The 20,118-nt window shown below is 45.5% G+C and overlaps 1 protein-coding gene across 3 annotated transcripts in view; it reads right to left on the reverse strand.

Moving 5' to 3' along the window:
- Nucleotides 1–6,233: 6,233 nt before the first annotated feature.
- Nucleotides 6,234–20,118, reverse strand: part of CLCN1 (chloride voltage-gated channel 1) — a 116,899-nt gene continuing 103,014 nt past the window's right edge. For all 3 annotated transcript variants that reach the window (XM_079959246.1, XM_079959245.1, XM_079959244.1), the window contains exons 21-23: nt 18,354–18,458; nt 17,166–17,252; nt 6,234–16,130 (exon numbers count right to left, since the gene is read on the reverse strand). In XM_079959246.1, the coding sequence (XP_079815372.1) occupies nt 15,717–16,130; nt 17,166–17,252; nt 18,354–18,458 (606 nt within the window). In that variant the 3' untranslated portion in view covers nt 6,234–15,716. The remainder of the gene's footprint in view (nt 16,131–17,165; nt 17,253–18,353; nt 18,459–20,118) is intronic.

The following is a 20,118-nucleotide window of genomic DNA, read 5'->3' on the forward strand; positions in this document are numbered from 1 at the left end:
GCAACTTGTGTGCATTTGGTAATATTATGTGACACTAATGTTTTGGGAGACGTATATTTCTTTTTTCCTCTTTCTGAGATGTGGTGCATAAAGAGAGCAGCTTTCCCCACCCTTGGGTCTCCCAGATGTTGTTGGGCTACAACATCTGTTGCCTTTTAACCAGCATGGCCAGTGGTTAGAGATAACGTGGGTTGTGGTCCGAGTGTCGCTCAGCCCCTTGAATATTGAGGGAGGAGGCTGAATCACTGAGCTGAGCGTGGCACAGCATCAAAAGCAGGCTCCTCCAGAGTCTGAGAGAGGAGGAGCTGCGGCCATTGAAGCTGTGCGGCGCTAGGCAAGGCGTGACATCACAAGCATGCGACACGCGAGTGATGTCACAAATGCGACGCGTTGCTGCGGGCCCCCAATCTTCAGCCACAAGCAACGCCTCTGTTGTAGTCTGACAACATACGGGGACAAAAGGTTTGGGAAGGCTGCTATGGAGGGGCACATGGCTTGGCATCTAGCAAAGAAACAACAGGAGATAGAGAAGGAGGCTAATTTTGTGTTTTGGGGGAACCATACTGAACGTTTCTGTAGAGTGGAATAGAGAATCACAACTCTGCTGTAGCATTCTACAGTCTGCCACTAGAAAGCCCTACTCAAAAATAGAGACTCCATTCTCTATTAAACTGTACAATTCCTGGAGAAGTTTTCTAAATAAACATTATTTCAGGACCATTCAACTCAATTTTAACTTATTTTTTTAAATAAGGGGGTCTTCCCTTGCCATTCTGAAATTCTTCTGACATTTAAGGCAGTGTGTGTATGTTTCTAACTCTGTCCTCCACCCACTACCGAAATCTTGCCTGGCTAGCAAGAATTCTCTCTCTCTCTCTCCCCCCCCCCCCCATTTTATACTTGGCCTTAGATTAGAAGAATTCTTAAACTTCAGCCCTCTCTTGGTGTTGCCTTCCAGGCTCTCAAGAGGTAAAGGGCTTGGTTTGTTGAGCCAAATTCAGAGAGAATAGTCAGCAAAAGCACTTGTGGCCCCCTAAAGAGTAAGCCACTTGTCTCGTGGCATCAGCTGAAATGGATGAGGGCAGCTCAAAAGCAATTCCTGACGGATCAGATCGTCATTAGCAGCAGATGTCCTGAAGGAGCTGTTAAGATAAACCGGGACTCCATGTGGCGAGGTTAGAGCGGTGTCCTCAAACGTAAACCGCAGTAAAGTGATAGGTAGAAAAATTGCTCTCAGCGCTATCAGAAAAGCAGCAGATAGGAGAGCGTAATGAACCCCCCTCCGCCCCTCCGCCACCTCCCCTCAGGATGTTTTCTCCATTACCTCAATTTATTTCTGAACAGGAAGCATTGCTGGGAGAAAAGCAGCTGGGGCAGTGGCAGAGTTTTGCAAGGAGAAAGTGGCAGCACTTGTGTTCCTGTGTTTGCAGGCCCCCCCAGCCTGATGTTCAGTTCTTGTAGAAAGCTCAACAAGGGAGAAAAACGGAAGCTTTGCTTGTTTGGAAAGCAACCATCTAGGTCGAAGGGTGCCATGTTTCTTGACTCTCACTGATTATAAATTAATATCTGCATGTGCAGTAATGGGTCCCCCCCCTCCTGTATTTTGCTATGGTACCTGAGTAATGTACATGCAGCGCATCTGAACTGCGCATGGATTTATTTATTTTTAGTTGCTTGGTCTCTCCAAATACACGTGAGCAGTGAAGAGGATTTGGTCTCCAAGGCCAGCTTGGAAACCACACAGTTCAAATATATGGCCCATGGCAAATGTATTTTGTACTCCCTTATGGCTTATGTAAATTGATCAGCAATGGGCTTTAAGCAGTGGATGTTAAACACGATGAGTGAATGGTCTTTGGTTTGTAGAGTAACATCAGTAGAATTAACCATTGTGTGCTCATGCACAAGACGTTGTTACGAGGTGCCTGGAGGCTTATGCACAAAATTACTGATTTATATCCCTTTTCCACATAGAGGGACTATCTTTGAAATAATTAGAAATAGCTAGTTGTTAGTGAGGTGAAATCTGGCTCTGCATTTTCATGGCATGGCTGTTTGGTTTCAGCCCATTAGAAGCCTTTAAAAAAAAAATCTGCCGCTTAGTCCCTTCGTAGGAATGCAAAAGTACCATTCAGCAGAGCCTAGAAGACAAAGACTAGCATATCTGTATGGCTACATAATCCACTCTGCTGCAGTATCATAATGCTCACTTTGCTACATTGGCTATATAGTTTTATTTCAATTTTTTGCTTCAGTTTTAGAAAATTTGCTTGAATGGGTAGTGAAAGCACTGCCAGAGCATTGTGGAAGGGGAGCTTTGTAAAATGTCTGTTGTTGAGAGCCCTGGTGCCTTCAGAGTTTGGGGCCCCAGGTTAGAGACCTATGGTTCTTCCTCCCCCCACCCCCAGCCATGAACCTTATCTCACCATCCACATTGCTGGAAGAGCAGTAAAGCAGACTAGGAGTGGAGCAGGGGTTTCAGATCACACCAAGCCTCTTGTGGGCTCTTAAAGCAGCCACAGATAATCAGGCACCTATCTAGCCTTGCTGGGTGCTGGCACTGGGCATAGTAAACTAAGAAATTTAGGAATAAATTCCTTTTAAAAAGAACCAGTTTCTGTGCTTGAAGCCTGAGGGTCAAATTAAAGGTGGTGTTTCTTTAGGTCCCTTGAATTTGATGCGGCTGCTGCTGGGAGAGGCACTTAGCCTTTCAAATTGACCCAGCTATGAAATGAAAATATGTCGAGTCTTATCCCTTGTGAGGGGAGAAGCAAATGGGTGGAGTGTTTTGTTTTTAGAAAACTAGCAGCCTGCAGAGAAAGGGTTAAGTCAACTCCCTCCACCCTATAGCTCAAATAAAAATTTGGAGTGCTCTGCAGCTGCACTAAAGGAAATAAACAAGACGAAGGTATTTTATTATGCCTCCTTCATCAAACCTAGTTTAGGCCTGAGTGCAATGCATCCATCATTCATGATTCTCCATTTCTCATCTGGTAGTGTGTTGTTAAACTGCACCTGCTGTCTCTGTTTCCTTCCTTTAGTAAGGCATGCAGTTAAACCAACATAGTCATAACATCCTGCTACCAATGGGCGGGCACAGCCAAGGTGGCTTGAAAACCTTAGGAATTCTACTTCACTTTGTAGAATATGTAAGACTTTCCCCAAGCGCTCAGAATAATTCATGTACAACCTCTGCTTTGTAAGACTTCAACAAATTATCTGGGTGGCTTGCATAAGGTGACTTGCACAGTTAGAATACCAAGTAGCCTAAGTGCGTAAGGAATGCATACCTTAGTATAGGCAGCGTACAGCAGAGTTGAAATCAAATTAGAAGAAAAATACAACAAAAGACTGGAAAACAAAAACAGAATTGGCTTGAAGCTAAAATGATATTAAGGCAGGTGCCAGGCAAGCCTCTCTAAGGAGAAAATTTTCACCGTCATCATGACAAACCTATAAGTTAGACAAGAAGAAGAAGAGTTTGGATTTGATACCCCGCTTTATCACTCCCTTTAAGGAGTCTCAAAGCGGCTAACATTCTCCTTTCCCTTCCTCCCCCACAACAAACACTCTGTGAGGTGAGTGCGGCTGAGAGACTTCAAAGAAGCGTGACTAGCCCCAGGTCACCCAGCAGCTGCTTGTGGAGGAGCGGAGACGCGAACCCGGTTCCCCAGGTTACGAGACTACCGCTCTTGACCACTACACCACACTGGCTCTCAAGTATGTCTTGGCCTCATTTCATCACTGGAGCAGATGATGCTGGGGGGATAGCAGCTCACCTTACGCAGAGTCATACCGTTAGTCCATTTTACTCTGTATCGTCTGCATTCACAGTGGCTCTCTCAAGATGGCATCCTCACCCTACTTGGCGATGCTGAAAATGGAACCCGGGGCCTTCTACCTCCTAAGCTATGGCCCGCCCCAGGATTTCATGGCAAGAGATACTTGAACCCAGAGCTTCCCAAATTGCAGCACATTCTCTTAACCAGTACATTGCACTAGTTTGACAGCTTGCCCTCAAATAAAGCAGACTGAGGCCGTGGTAATTTCCATGTCTGATGGACGAGCTCGGAAATGGAATGGCTTAGACAGAGAGATTTCAGGCTAAGATGTGTGGCTTCAGTTTCAGTGTGTTTGGCAGGATAGCCTGGGTTTAATAGGCTTTGATAACCCTGTTCAGGCATTCACCCCACATGTGGGTCAAATTGCAGGGGGAGCAGAGGGGCCCTTGTTGGCCCTGCTGCCTTCTGCCATGTTTGTGTTGCTCTGCTTCCTCTCAGTAAGCTAGAGAGGTGACTTCAATGACAGGGAGCCTGCCCTAGCCATGTAGGCTTTCTCTGTGTGCGGCATAAATGCCCCAACAGAGGGCTTTGTTAGCTGGTTGAGTGGCTCTGAGCAGAAGCAGGTGCTGCGATTCTGTGTTTCCTCTCTTGATCCAGCTCACAGAGCTGCATGTATTTAGTCTCAAGTAAGGTAAAGGGACCCCTGACCATTAGGTCCAGTCGTGACCGACTCTGGGATTGTGGCGCTCATTTCGCTTTATTGGCCGAGGGAGCCGGCGTACAGCTTCCGGGTCATGCGGCCAGCATGACTAAGCCGCTTCTGGCGAACCAGAGCAGTGCATGGAAACGCCGTTTACCTTCCCACCGGAGCGGTACCTATTTATCTACTTGCACTTTGACATGCTTTCGAACTGCTAGGTTGGCAGGAGCATGGACTGAGCCACGGGAGCTCGCCCCGTCGCGGGGATTCGAACCGCCGACCTTCTGATCGGCAAGTCCTAGGCTCTGTGGTTTAACCCACAGCGCCACCCGCATCCCCATTTAGTCTCAAACACAGTGCCCAAAGGGGAGGGAGGGCTAAAAGGACTCCACCTCTTTTCAACGGACATATTCAAGTTTGGCCTGGTCTGAAATGAAACCATCCCACTTCCACTGCCGGCACTGTTCATCCAGCAGTTGCTAATGATGCTCTTCAGCAGTTTTTCCCAAACTTGGGTCTCCAGCTGTTGTTGGACTACAACTCCCACAAGCCCTAGCTAGCGGGACCAGTTTTCAGGGATGATGGGAACTGTAGTCCAAAAACAGCTAGAGGCCCAAGTTTGGGAAACGCTGCTATTCAGGACAGAGAGTGTGGCATCTTGGTTTATTTCCCCCTTACCAAACAGCTGATCAGGGTGGTTTCTGGGAAGCTTTTCTACACAAGTTCCATTAGTGCATAATGGATCCTCTTCACTTCAATGGAGCTTGTTTTGTGCTGTTTTAATGAATTGCACTTTATGGGTTTCCATGTATGGTCTGAAAGCACATGAAGCCACCTCCTTGTTGAAGCTAAACAGGTCTGGGTCTGAGCAATGCCAGGCTATCTGGGAACCACAAATATGATGCCTTGTGTTCAGTGATGAACACAAGAAAGAAGGGGTATAGGTGTAAGAAAAGAAATAAATAAGATACCGTATTTTTTGCTCTATAAGACTCACTTTTTCCCTCCTAAAAAGTAAGGGGAAATGTGTGTGAGTCTTATAGAGCGAATGTAGGCTGTGCAGCTATCCCAGAAGCCAGAACAGCAAGAGGGATTGCTGCTTTCACTGCGCAGCTGTTCTGGCTTCTGGGATTCAGAATATTTTTTTTCTTGTTTTCCTCCTTCGAAAACTAGGTGCGTCTTGTGGTCTGGTGCGTCTTATAGAGTGAAAAATACGGTACATTAGTGGGAGGGTGTCATTTGGTTTTTTTTCCAACGCAGTCCTATCTTAGACTGGCCTAGAGTGAAAATAATTTTCTGTAGTTGTTGGACAGCCTGTAAAGCAAGAAGTGTTGTACAACCAGCCATTGTGGCCCATAAACCAGTTTGTTGTGGAAGGGAAAGTTGGACATTGGCTTGTGCCTCTGTTTACCATCCTTTCTCTGGTTACTTTGATAAGATTGAAGTCTGAGTCTCAGGTAGCCAAGCCGTGGCTGAGCTGGTGCCCTCATTTTAGGGTTTTGTGGTCATGTAACAAATAGGTGGTAAGACGGCAGATGGAGGTAGGTGATTTGGTTGCAAAAGGAGTGAAATTCTGTAGCCGTTTCCCACCTGAATGTCACCTTTCCATGCATCAAATCAGCTCCGGCACCAGACATTTTGCTGCAGCCTTGCTCTGGGTCATCCTTTAATTTCATATGCAGGAGAGAGGGATACTTATTCCTGAACATCCACTTACCCAAGACCTTATTTCTGTTTTCTAAAAAAAAAAAAAAAGCAAGCATGAAATGCTTAGGAGAAGTTTTTATTGTATCTATACAAGGAAAGAGCTCTTTGTTTAATGGTGGCACAACCCTTGACTTGTAAGCAAGCTGAGACCAATTCATATAAAAGCCATGGGAGTGGGAAATGATTGAAGTGAGAAGGAAACAGGCAAGTATTTCTGCCCTCTCCTCCCAAAACTGGTTTCCCTCCAGCTGTTTTCTCCTTGCAATGCTTGCATGGTCTCAAGACCCTGCAGGGAGTGACATGGCAGAGTAAAATGGGGGGGGGGGGGAGAGAGAGAGAGAGAAAGAAAGAAAGAAAGAAAGAAAGAAAGAAAGAAAGAAAGAAAGAAAGAAAGAAAGAAAGAAAGAAAAGCACTGGAAGTGTTTAATCCACTCTGGTCTGAACGCTCCTCCAGACAAAATAGAGTACTAGATGTGAGGGTGAAGGGTTCTACCTTTGACTTCTCCCCAACATAGGTTTTCCATGTGCAAGGAAGTTTTTGTATGTAAGAGCGTTCAGTCGCTTGGAACCCCAGTTGCAGCCTGAAGGGGTACAGTCCAAGCATGCAGAGTTATCCCTTCAGAGCTGAAAAGAAAGAAAAAGGGCTTCCGTGTTCTCTGAAATGGGTTCCGCTTTCTTTCCACACGTTCCAGGCCAGGCTTACCCGAACCCTTTTTCCGCAGGCATCTCTTCAGATCCAGAATGCCTTTTCCTTAAAGTCTACAACCGCCTATGTCTGGGTTTTGTCCAAAAGTCCATTTGAGCAACCTTTGCTCTGATTCCTTCTGTTGTTCCCAGAAACCATGCTATGTGTGAGACAGAAACAATTTTGTGAATATAAGCTACTATCCTTTAATATTTATCTGGTTCATTTGGTGCTGTGCATGAAGTGGTGGAATCCTTGGGGTCCTCCCAGCTACAAAATGAGCCTCAAAAATAATTTTGCAATGAGCAAATTCTTTTTTTTTTTAACAGCTATTTTCAGGGGTGGGCGGGGGGGGGTACTACAGATTATAAGGGTTGTGTGCAAGGAGCAATGGGGACTGATCTACTAAAGCACGTTTAAAAGTTACCAAAGGTTGGGGGTTTAAGTTTGGGTGGTTTTTTAAATATATATATATATATATATATATGAATTGCATCAGGAGATTACGAGGAGAGGGGCAGCTCTAAGTCCTTTTCCTGCTCTGAATTTCTGAAAAAGGGGTGAAGCGTAGAATCTTCCCATCCTTTACGGATGACATTTATTGAGGTCTGTGACTTTTCAGGGAGAAAGGAGGGTAATAGGGAAGAGCAGGACAAGACATGGGTCTACAGTTGTAACCCTCTTACCACTACCGACACCCCTTCTGTCTAGGGGAGGGGGAAGCCCCTTACCAGACAGGCAAACAAACAACAAACAAAAAACAGATTTGCCTTTGGTCTTCCAGCTCCAAAATGTCTTTGCTTGAAACTTTTTTGCTGGTTATTCTGCGCATGTTTTGATAATGTGACTTATGAGAATTATATCTTCTATAAATATATATATATATATACCATATATATAAATATATATATGTAACTATACAAATAGATATAAAAACTATATGGCGACCATGCCTGGTTGTGGTTCACACCCACCGAGGATGAGGGAACATGGCCTGGAAGGGCATGTATGAACCTCGTGAAGTTATTGTTATTAAACAGCACGTGGTTTTGCCATTGTGGTTGGTGGAAGTGTGTTTTATTTCTGTGCGGGAGGTCTTACCAGATGCACTGAGCGTATTCTGAAAGGGAGGTGGCGGGTGTGGCGATCACACAGGGTCCCCGGACGTTTCACCGTCTATTGATCCCTGTGCCACCACTTTATTTCTCGCTGCCACCACCCAGGCCCTACCTGGTACAATACTGAGTCCAGTCAGGGTTAAATTGGAACATAAACTTCTGTTTATTTATTGCAGTTTAACAAGTGTGTGGTTTCATAAACAGTATTGGTCAATTACAAACATGGGGTGCCTATCCAGACCTATAACTTCCATTCCCTGCTCTCACTCACTAAACCACCTCTCAGATATTTACTTGTCTTCCTAGCCCCTAACTGTTCCTGACTCAGCTTATTTCGCTACACTCAACCTGCCCACAAACTCTATCCCAATTCACTCCCACTCCCACTCCAACCAACCACCCAACTCCCAACAAACTCCTCAACAAACTCCTTCCTTCGCCCCTCCCAGAGCTGGTTTTATAGTCCCTCTGACTCCACCCCCCTGGGTTCTGATTGGGTAACCTGTTTAACTATTTCACCTCCATCACTCTCATATGTCAACGTCACAGCGGGGAGCAGGAGAAAAGGATGGAAAAATGTGGCTGAGCTGAAAAAGCACCAATGAAATAAAACCCACCCACCCACACTTCCACAAAATCTCTCGATTTGTGTAGACAAAGTATTGCTTTTCTCCACCGAGTTAGAAAAAGGGCACTGTGGTATTCCCAGTTCATGTCTGGCACATATTACTACCTTTTTGATTTGCAGAACACTGGCCATCTCTAGGTCACCGAATGGCGGCAAACGCCACCCAAAAGGGCAGCCATGTTTCTCCCCTCCTCCATAAGGTCTGTAGAACTTGCCTTAGTTCATGTCACAATTTCATGCATTTCCCTGCCAGTAGAGCACGAGACTCTTAATCCCAGGGTTGTGGGTTCAAGCCCCACGTTCGGTGAAAGAGTCCTGCATTGCGAGGGGTTGGACTAGATGACCCTCGTGGCCCCATCCGACTCTACGATTCTATAATAATAATAATAATTTCTTATTTATACCCCACCCATCTGGCTGAGTTTCCCCAGCCACTCTGGGCGGCTTCCAATCAAGTGTTAAAAACAATACAATATTAAATATTAAAAGCTTCCCTAAACAGGGCTGCCTTCAGATGTCTTTTAAAAAGAAGATAGCTGCTTATTTCCTTCACATCTGAAGGGAGGACATTCCACAGGGCGTGTACCACTACCAAGAAGGCCCTCTGTCTGGTTCCCTGTAACCTCACTTCTCGCAATGAGGGAACCGCCAGAAGGCCCTCGGTGCTGGATCTCAGTGTCCGGGCTGAACGATGGGGGTGGAGACACTCCTTCAGGTATACTGGGCGAGGCTGTTTAGGGCTTTAAAGATCAGCACCAACACTTTGAATTGTGCTCGGAAACGTACTGGGAGCCAATGCAGATCTCTCAGGACCGGTGTTATGTGGTCCCGGCGGCCACTCCCAGTCACCAGTCTAGCTGCCGCTAGAAAAGCCAATTATGGGGTTGGGGGTGGTGGGAAAGATAGCAAGGACATAATGATGGCATAACCCGAGGTAGCGCCCACTAGACTTTATGGAGGGGGAACAGGCTGGGAAATGGACTCACAGTTGCGATTTCTGACAGCGAGTGCATCTACAGCAGCTGTTCCCATCCTGGTGCCCTCCAGCTGCTTGAGACTACAAATCCCATCAGCACCAGGTCGGGAAAGGTTGGTTTATAGTGATGATGTTTTGGGGGCTTAGGTTGTGTCTTTGCATTGGCCGAGCTTCCAAGCAGCTAAAAGATGTAGTATATTCAGCCAGACGACGCAGTGTATATTTTAAAATAAGACAAAGTTTAATGTTTCTGTTCTTTAACTTTACATACATGGTTAGATGTTAGGATTTTCATTTTTGGGCTCCCCCTTCTATCGATGGAGATGATGCTCAGACACTGCCTGATACTAATGAAAGGTAATTATGACCTGTTTGCCAGAAAACAGCCTTTTTGACAGTGGAGGTCCTGGCCTGGCCCAACGAACCTTGTAACTTCCTTGCCCTGGCCCCTCCCCTGCCTCAGAATGACATTCCATTACAGTCTCATTATATATGAAACATTGGGGATGGGGGGATCGTTCCATGAAAGAATGCAGCATGACCCAGAAGAGGAGTACAGTTCTAAGAGCCAAGATCAAGAGGCAAACAAAAACAGAGAGCAGCAACTTCCAAGAAGCACACTTCTCCTCCATGCTAACCAAGACCTGTGTTGTCAGTGAAGACACTTCCGTCCATACATGTGAGCAAGACCATTATCAGAAGAATTTTTCCCCCACCAACTCCGAGAAGCGCACCTAGACAGGTACTGGACATATGATGTATCCCCTGCACAATAATAATAATATACCACCTGTTGAGATTGTTGGCCTAGAAACCAATAACCCAACCTAAAAAGCTATGGGTACATCCCAGACCCTTCAAAACATAGGGAAGATGCTTGTTGACTCACACAAAATACAAGCAAAAAGTTACATACATAAAATTCTTGCTGTCATGTTTTATACCTGCTTAAATCCTGCTTTATACCTTATTGACCTGTGTCTGGGCTGTACAATTTCACACTGCTGACCCTTCAGAAAGGAGTGCTCGATAGCTTTACCTAGGAAAACCAATATGGAGGGACATTCAGTTCTGTAAGTCCCCACCCACTCCTGCAGCTGAAAGCATTGCGACACAGACATGGGCTGATGCTATCCATGAGAACCAGGCCATATTCTGTTTGGGGGTTGTTTGTTTTTGTTTTTTAAGTAAAACGTCCAAGTGCTGTCACTGTGTTCACAGAATATGTATCTTAACATTTGTATGTATTAATAAATATATTTTCTACGTGTCGTCGTAACTTGGATGCATATTTTGACAATATTTATTTATTGTATGGATCTCTGTGCTGCTGTAAATGTTCAAGGTGGCTCACATTAGTATAGCTGGGCCTAAGCCAAAATTGTTACTATTCCCCAAGGTGTGCTCATATGCAGCTGCCTGTGAGTTTCCACTAGGAGCTTGCAAAAGCTTTCAAAATTCCCATAGGACTCAGCGTTTGAGATGCTGGCCTAATTCTTACAGTGGCAGTAGCCCTGCATCTGGACTGTAACACCTGCCTGACACTGAGTTTTCTATGCGAGAAGAACTTTGGGATGGAGGAGAATTCAAATAATAATAATAATAATAATAATAATAATAATAATAATAATTTATTATTTATACCCCACCCATCTGGCTGGGCTTCCCCAGCCACTCTGGGCGGCTTCCAACCAAATATTAAAATACAGCAATACATCAAACATTAAAAGCTTCCCTAAGCAGGGCTGCCTTCAAATGTCTTCTAAAAGTTTGGTAGCTGTTCTTCTCTTTGACATCTGGTGGGAGGGCGTTCCACAGGGCGGGTGCCACTACCGAGAAGGCCCTCTGCCTGGTTCCCTGTAACTTGGCTTCTCGCAGTGAGGGAACCGCCAGAAGGCTCTCGGCGCTGGACCTCAGTGTCCGATGGAGGTGGAGACGCTCCTTCAGATATACAGTGATACCTCGGGTTACATACGCTTCAGGTTAAAGACACTTCAGGTTACAGACTCCGCTAATCCAGAAATAGTACCTCAGGTTAAGAACTTTGCTTCAAGATGAGAACAGAAATCGTGCTCCGCTGGCATGGCAGCAACAGGAGGCCCCATTAGCTAAAGTGGTGCTTCAGGTTAAGAACAGTTTCAGGTTAAGAATGGACCTCTGGAACGAATTAAGTACTTAACCCGAGGTACCACTGTACTGGACCGAGGCTATTTAGGGCTTTCAAACACGTGAACTTCCACATGCAGTCTGAAAGAGTGCTGCCCAGAAGCAGGCTTACTGCTTCAAGAACTAGGCCTCTAAAGGCAGATTTGCAGGGTGCTGAAGGTAGGGCTACAGGTGCAGCAGACATGAGAGGCGAGTACAAGAGGAATAAAAATAGTTTTTGCTGTTGACTCACTGTGCCATGTTTACCGCTTGGCAGGCACTATGCAGTTCTTGCCTTCCATATCCACAGTTGAAAACTCTGCAGAGCACTGAAGTGCATGCAGATGGCAAACAAAATGAGCACGTTTGGCAGCAGACCTGCTTCCCTTTCCCCACAGATTTTGGAATCTGCCTAGAGCTCAGAACTGTCTAACCTTGAAATCTGCCCAGAGTCACATGTTTAAATAACCAGGTTAATTTAAGGTTACCAGACATCCCCGTTTCCTGGGGACAGTCCCCAGATTTATACATCAGTCCCCATACAAAATCCGTTGAAGTTGAAAAGTGTCCCCGGATTCATTGAAAAAAATCTGGTAACCTTAAGTTTTTATTATTATTATTATTATTATTATTATTATTATTATTATTATCATCATTAGATCACTATCCCTTTTGAGATGAATGCATATGTCAGAATCCCCATTCCATGCACACTCCTCTTTAACAGCAGTGAATGTGTCACCAACAGGTTGCTTAAATGTTAAGATGCAGCTGACCTGTCATTAATCCTGCGCGTACACCCTTGGGCCTGACCACATAGGGATTTTGTCTGTGACCGAGCATACTGATTCAATATATCTAGTTTTGCCACAAGCTCCCTGGGAACTGAGATGCTGCTCATATAATAGAACAGGTGAATTGCTGGCAAAAGACAGTGAGCTATACCAAAACGCTGTCCAAAATAGTTCTGATGGAGTTCGGGTAGGTAGACACCTGATGTCAAGCTTAGCTACCAAACCCAGCACAGACAGGATTGCCACCATCTTTCCCCAGAAGGGCTCCTAACAACTGCAAGGCAGACAAACTCAGTAGGTTATTTGTTTCATAGTGGTTACTGAATTTCCAAATAGCAAACAGCTGTTGAAAATATGCCCACGCACACCCAAATGTGCCATCTCTGAGCCTAAGAAACTATCATCACATGAGTGTATTCATAAATGTCCTTTCCAGTGTTTTCTCCATGTGTATGAGACAGCTTTCGGGCTGGTGATTTCTGCTTGTAATAACTTTGTTTTTATTTCCCCATGGAACTGTCCAAGAGGGCTGGAGAATTCTAAAAAAGGTAAACATTGCATGTCATCAATTTCACATAGAGTTTGGATTTGATATCCTGCTTTATCACTACCCTAAGGAGTCTCAAAGCAGCTCACATTCTCCTTTCCTTTCCTCCCCCACAACAAACACTCTGTGAGGGGAGTGGGCCTGAGAGACTTCAGAGAAGTGTGACTGGCCCAAGGTCACCCAGCAGCTGCATGTGGAGGAGCAGGGAAGCGAACCCGGTTCACCAGATTACAAGGCCACCGTTCTTAACCACTACACCACACTGGCACTTTACTCCTCCAGGTGGTATTCCCCTGCATGTGCAAGAAATGCCAATGCAGATCCTCCTCTTTGGTAAGCCAAGGCTTGCTTACTAGTAGGAGCATGAGACCACTTCACAGACAGTGGCTGAGGAGCTTTGTCGAAGCTGCGTGGAGGCATTTGAGGGTTGAGCAAAGGCAGATCTAGGGGAGTACAACCAGTTCAGGTGCAGTTTTTGGAGTGCCGCAGCTGCGAAGTCCAACGGAAGGTGCCAGATTTTGACGTTGCACAGACAGCATATACTGGTGTAGAAGCGTCCACAAAAATGCTAACCCTAATGTACAAAACGCATTGCATTAGGGAAAATTGCATACAAAAAGGTGTGTATTAGAAATTGGCCCTAAAGTGTTGATGAATTTTAACAAGGGGTTTATTATTTAAAAGAAAGAAAGAAACTGATGTGGTGAACTGAAATTAGTGCGGGAAAAAGGAGAAACCAAGAGAAACCAAAATTGACTGATTCACCCACCCTAATGGAGCAGCGAGGGAACTGGAGTGCAGGATTGGAAGACACAGCTAGGACAAAACTGTGTTTGTAATGGCTAGCTCAAGAGACAGGCATTTTCCTTTCTTTTAGATACTACCCACTTAAAACAGGGTCAGCCATCATTCTCTCCCAGGAAATGTCATTGCAGATTGTTCATAATAGAATATTCAGCACCTTTACCAAACTTTAAGTTTTGGGGAGAAGCCATGGCTGTTAAACTGGTAGAAAGCTTATAGGCAACTGTAATATAGATGTGCTCACAGAAGCAGCAACGGTTTCTTCCTCCACTTGCCGCCTCTTGTCACATCCGTTTCTTCACAGGAATTTTAGTGATTAAGACAACTGCTTTGCATCAGGTCATGATAAAAACGTAAAAATAAATTTTAAAAAATCATTTAAGACTATGTGCTACCTTGCTCAAACTTTCGCCTCGCTAATGATCAGAAAACTTCAGAATACTACCCTTTCTGGTTGTATCATTTTCTTACAGCCTTCAGATAAAGCTGCAGCCATTATGTTTGCCAGAGAAGGCTTCTGCATAGGTCTCCCTAGCTGGGTGGGAAGCTATATGGGAGCAATGCGCTGTGCATATGCTCATTTCTCTAATCCAGCAGATGTGGTGGTGGTGGTGGTTGAATTTGTTTTTATTAATAGATTTTCTGGGGTTGAGGTGGGGGCACTAATTTATTGGGTTTCAGGGAGCCAGATTAATTCCCCTTCTTCCCGCTCAGCAACCCAAAGCAGGATTTTAGAAGACTTCTGCAAACAGAGCCCTGGTTGTGTTACATTTCCTAGAGTGAGTCAGGGCACTGAGTCTTTCCTTCATTTAATTTTCACATCTCCAAGAAATATACAAAACAAGTGATCAGGCTGAAGAAGAAGAAGAGTTTGGATTTGATATCCCGCCTTTCACTCCCTTTAAGGAGTCTCAAAGCGACTAACATTCTCCTTTCTCTTCCTCCCCCACAACAAACACTCTGTGAGGTGAGTGGGGCTGAGAGTGACTCAAAGAAGTGTGACTGGCCCAAGGTCACCCAGCAGCTGCATGTGGAGGAGCGGAGATGCGAACCCGGTTCCCCAGATTACGAGACTACCGCTCTTAACCACTACACCACGCTGGCTCTCTGCCTTCCTACTGCTGCCTTCTGTTTCTATAGCGGGTGGGGCAGAGATACTCTTCTCTATACATACTGAGCTTGGCCTTTAAATTCCATAACACATCCTGACCTGAGCCGCACACTTGAGTGGGATATATTGGGGAAATGTTGTGATTTCCAGATGGGAACATTGGACAAGGATGGGTCCGGAAAAGCAGCAAAAAACACATGTTTTCTTAAAGCTGCAATTCTCAGGAGAGGGGTTTCTGAGATGTGCAAAGTGGTAAAGACGAGACAGTTTCAGTCTGGGAGCACGAAGGGAAGGGCACCACCGCATAAATTCTCCACTTATGGGCCTGTTGACAACCTGGGTTGCATTCTTTCCACAGCCAGTCTGGGTTAAATCCTTTGTCTACCTCCTCTCTAAGCTAAGTATTTCATCAAGCAAGGCGAGGAAAATATTGGTGGCCGTGTCATTTAGTCTAAAGAGAAGTTTCTGCACAGCCCACCATGACCATCTCTCCACAGGGGATGGAGCCCTATGGAATGCCTAACACAGCATGGTAATGAAAGTACACCCCACCCCATTGATAGTGGCAAAAGGAAGAGTCAGCCCACGTAGCTAAGGCTCTCCAGTGCGGATTACCATCCATTAGTGCCAGAGAAGCTGCCCACAGGCCTTTCCTTGAAGCGCAAGTATGGCAGGAGTAGCTTGGGTGAAGGGGCAAGACGGGTGCCTCCTCTGTACAATTATAGTGGCACGTCATCGTCGTCATCCTCAGACACGTCTGTGGGGCGCAGGTTGAGGTCCTTCAGGATGCCTGAGATGTTCTCAGCAGCTGGGCCAGAAAGCTCCAGTTCCTCCAGTTCCATATCAGCCACTGAGGCAGAGCGTACCACCGTCTTCCCTCCACTGGGGGCAGGAGAGGGTGGCGGGAAGGGAGAGCCAGGGGCTACCGGGCTCTCTGTCCCTGAGTCTGCTGCCATACTGCTGGGAGCTGCTGCTGCCGCCGCCGCTGCATCACTGTCGTGCTTGCTCCACATCTGTGCAGTCCACTTGGCCTGCTCCTTGCCACCCGCCGTCTGGGTAGTGTCACGGAAGCTGGCCAGGGGAGGACGAAGGCGAACACCAGAGCTTGTGGTGCCCTCAATCGCTTTCTGGAGCTGAGAGTTACAGAGAGGGAATGAACAGATGCACCACCACCAGCACCATATAAACAAGTCTACAGTTCTGAAGGACCTGGAAATCTCCGCCAACATTCACTGAGTTCCTGGCGCCTCCTTGGCAGGTGGAGGTGGGTATGGCTATAAATGAGTCCATCTCGAATCAAAAAATGAGAAAATATCCATGCAAAGGATGCTAGGTCTCAATTTGTGGAATCTCAATAGAAATACTTGACCATATCTACACCACAGATAGAAGTGGTTTGAGCAGACTTTGCGTCATCCCAGGAAACCCTGACAATGACAATTCTACTCAGGGACTAAAGGTAAAGGTTAAAGGACCCCTGACAGTTAAGTCCAGTCGCGGACGACGCTGGGGTTGTGGTCTCATCTCGCTTTACAGGCCAAGGGAGCCGGCATTTGTCCGCAGACAGTTTTTATGGGTCATGTGACCAGCATGACTAAGTCACTTCTGGCTCAATGGAACACCGAAACCAGAGCAGCGCACGGAAATGCTGTTTACCTTTCCACCGGAGTGGTACCTATTTATCTACTTTTTGGCGTGCTTTCGAATTGCTAGGTTGGCAGGAGCAGGGACCGAGCAATGGGAGCTCACCCCGTCACGGGGATTCGAACCTTCTGATCGGCAAGCCCGAGAGGCTCAGGGGTTTAGACCACAGCGCCACCCACGCCCCTACATGCTGGGCCTAGAAGCCTTTAATAAACAATCATTAGCACCGTTACTAAGTTAACATCCCAGTAGTGGGGCAACTGTGAGATAAAACCAACAGGAACTCACTGGAACTGAGTTCGGGCACCTCTTTTTCTAGAAAAATAGCACTGGATAAAACCAGTGTTAATGTACAAACATGGCAAGACTGCCCTGATCATACCTCTCTTTAAAACTATTTGTCTGCCTTGAATTGTAGTGGCTGGAACTTTTACTCCTCTAGGCAAGAGCCAACTGGCATTGGACAATGCAAGGACTATCTGAGACTGATCAAAGGAATACAAAGGTAGCAAAGTTAAATTTACCTCTTCCAGGGCAATCACACCTCTCAGCTTCCCCATACTGGTTACATAGGCATGGCTGAGTCCCAGCAATGAAAACAAGGTGTGTGTCTGTGCGAAGGGAGAGATAAGACAGTTTCTATCAGTGAGAAAAGAGAACAGGCCGGTCATTGTAGATTCATGGAGAATCTGAATCGGACGTGGTGGATTTTGTTGCATCCAAGTCCAGAAGAGAAAATTCGGCAAAGCCAAGAGATGAAATCTTCGTGCTTGGACCTGAACCATTAATGGTGCAGATCCCACCTACTGTAATGTTTTGTTGGTGTTGAGAAGAAATTGTGGCAAGTCCGCTGGTATTAAGCATAACATACTGAAATTCATGTAGCGTAAGAACCATAACTACAGAAACTGAATTACAGATTATGTTTTTGTCTGAATGAATCTGATGAGCAGTTCTGTACTTCATGTGACCCTCCAAGCTCAACCCAGGTCACTGCCAGGTGTTGGCTTGTCAGGGGCTTGAGAACCTTTTGTGTCTGCCCCACCTCCCCCATAATTCCAGGCAAGCAGACAAATGGCACCACACAAGTTGGGTGGCCCACCAAAGTTTCAACAAACCCAGGGCTTTTTTTCAGGAGGAACTCATTGGAACTCTCAGGTGGGTGCCATTGCCATTCTATGAGAAAGAGAGAGGCGTTCATGGTGAGTTCCAGCACCTATTTTTCTAGAAAAATAGCACTGAACAAACCTCTTGTTTATGGAGCTCACCTGAAACTAAAAAAACCCCCTAAAGTTCTAAAATACCTGGCAGCTCACAGTAGACGGTTGATGATGGCTGTGCTCCACTTGGGAATCACAAGTTGTCCAGTTTATGGTCAGGAATGGCTATGCATTCCAGGGGAGGTGGAGAGGGAGGAGAACTGATGAGGCATGGAGGCATGCCTTTGTGTCTGTAAAATCATGGCATAGGCCCTACAACAGGAAGGTCTGAGAGTTCTGTCTTTGGCTGTTTGTCTCTTTCATATGTGAAAAAATAGCAGCAAGTAACCCCAATCTCAGCAATTCGTGGCTTTGTGACTATGAAATACAGTTTTGACCAAGAGTCATTAAGAAAGGTAGACAAGATTGGAAAGCAAGAGGAAGGCTGGGGACTGGGGGGGCTGGCCAAAGAGGGCGGTGGAAGACGGAAAGGGACAGGGCAGCGACACTCACCTTGTGCAGGGATGTCCTCTCCACCAGCTGAAAGGGCGAGGGGTCTATGCGGCAGCTGTTGAAGCACACGTTTTTCTCTAGCTCCTCCTGCTCCCAAGCTTCTATCTGACACAGGAAAGATGCATTCACACACAGAGGTTGCACCCCTATCTTTTCCCAGACTGCTGCTGCTCCCACCACCCATATCCCGTAGACCATATATGCTCTACCTTCCTTGGGCCATTTCAGGCAGGTTCCTCAAACAACTTTCCCTGCACTTAGTGCCCTGGAAGCCTGCCTGAAGCCATTTCTAATGGGGATTAAGTTCTCCTTATTTCCCATCTTCCTTGCAAGTCTCTCCTACCCCTTTCGTCCTTGTTGCCTGTTGTGCTTGGAACTCCTTGCCAGAACAACTTTCCCTCTTTCCAGGCGACCTTTTCCATAAAGTCTATGGGTTTAACTCATTATTCCTCATCCCCTACTGAAACTAATTCTTCTTTGGAGATCACTCATAGCCGAGTAAAATTATCTTCCATAAACACGGTCTTAACAGTGAGTCCATAAGTGACTGTGGAGGCCAATTCTGGTTCCACATGTCCTTCCACAGTGGGAACACAGGTTTCCGGGTGGGAGTTGATCATGGTGAGGGTTTGCCAAGTGTGCCTTCCTCTTAGCATGATTCTCCCTTTTGTCCTGAGTTCGAGTGTCTTCAAAGCCCATGACACCTTTGGTAAAGGCTGTTCTCCAGTTGGAGCGCTCTCAGGCCAGTGTTTCCCAGTTGTCGGTGCTTATACTACATTTTAAAAGATTTGCCTTAAGAGAGTTTTCACTTAAACGAATAAGTTTCATATCTGAAGCACTCTTCCTGCCTTGAATTCTGAGCACTGCAATTTGTTATGGATTACTGGGAATTGGAGCTCTATGAGGGATAAACTACAGTTCCCACCAGAATTCTTTTGAGGGGGGAAATGTTCTTTGAAGGTATAGCGGTGCACAGCTCAAGTTTGTCCTGGGTCAGACTAGAAATCAAAGTAGCAATTTAGACCTTGTGTCCTCACCAATATGCCACTTCAGCAAATAATGAGATAAGTTATAGACCCTAAGCTGGTCTATGACCATAATAAAGATTTGATTTGATTTGTTATAGACACTTCTCTTAGGACATTATTGGCACACGAATGAAGAGTTAATGTTCTAGGTGGCAATCCTGTTCATGGCTATGTGGGACTGATGGGGTTTAAGAAGCAACACGGATTAAAATAGTTTCATTTCCTTTTTTGCAAATTAATTTTGAAAGGATCTGTCTCCCTAAACCTTGCTGACAATCTCTCTTAGAATACACTCACCCAAAAATATCTGAGACAGTTCTCTTAGTTCACATCTAGGGCTGCGTACGCAATTTACCTTTTTATTTACTTTTTAATATTTTTTATTAAATTTTACATAATTTTATCATCAATGTATCAGAAAAAGAAAAGAAACAATACTATTCCCAAATCTCCCCCACCCCTCGTGACTTCCCTCAACTCCCTCTTCTGTTTCTTACATATTAACTTCTCCTGCTTGTTTGGTATTCTAACTTTAAAAGTCTTTAAAATAGTTATTATTGTTCTCTTGATATTTTAACATCATTGTTATTAGGGAAGCTTTTAATGTTTAATAGGTTATTGTATTTTAATATTCTGTTGGAAGCCGCCCACAGTGGCTGGAGAAACCCAGCCAGATGGGCGGGGTATAAATAATAAATTGTTGTTGTTGTTGTTGTTGTTGTTGTTGTTGTTATATT

This window comes from Podarcis cretensis (assembly GCF_951804945.1).
Source record: "Podarcis cretensis genome assembly, chromosome: 17".
Classification (NCBI taxonomy): Eukaryota; Metazoa; Chordata; class Lepidosauria; order Squamata; family Lacertidae; genus Podarcis; species Podarcis cretensis.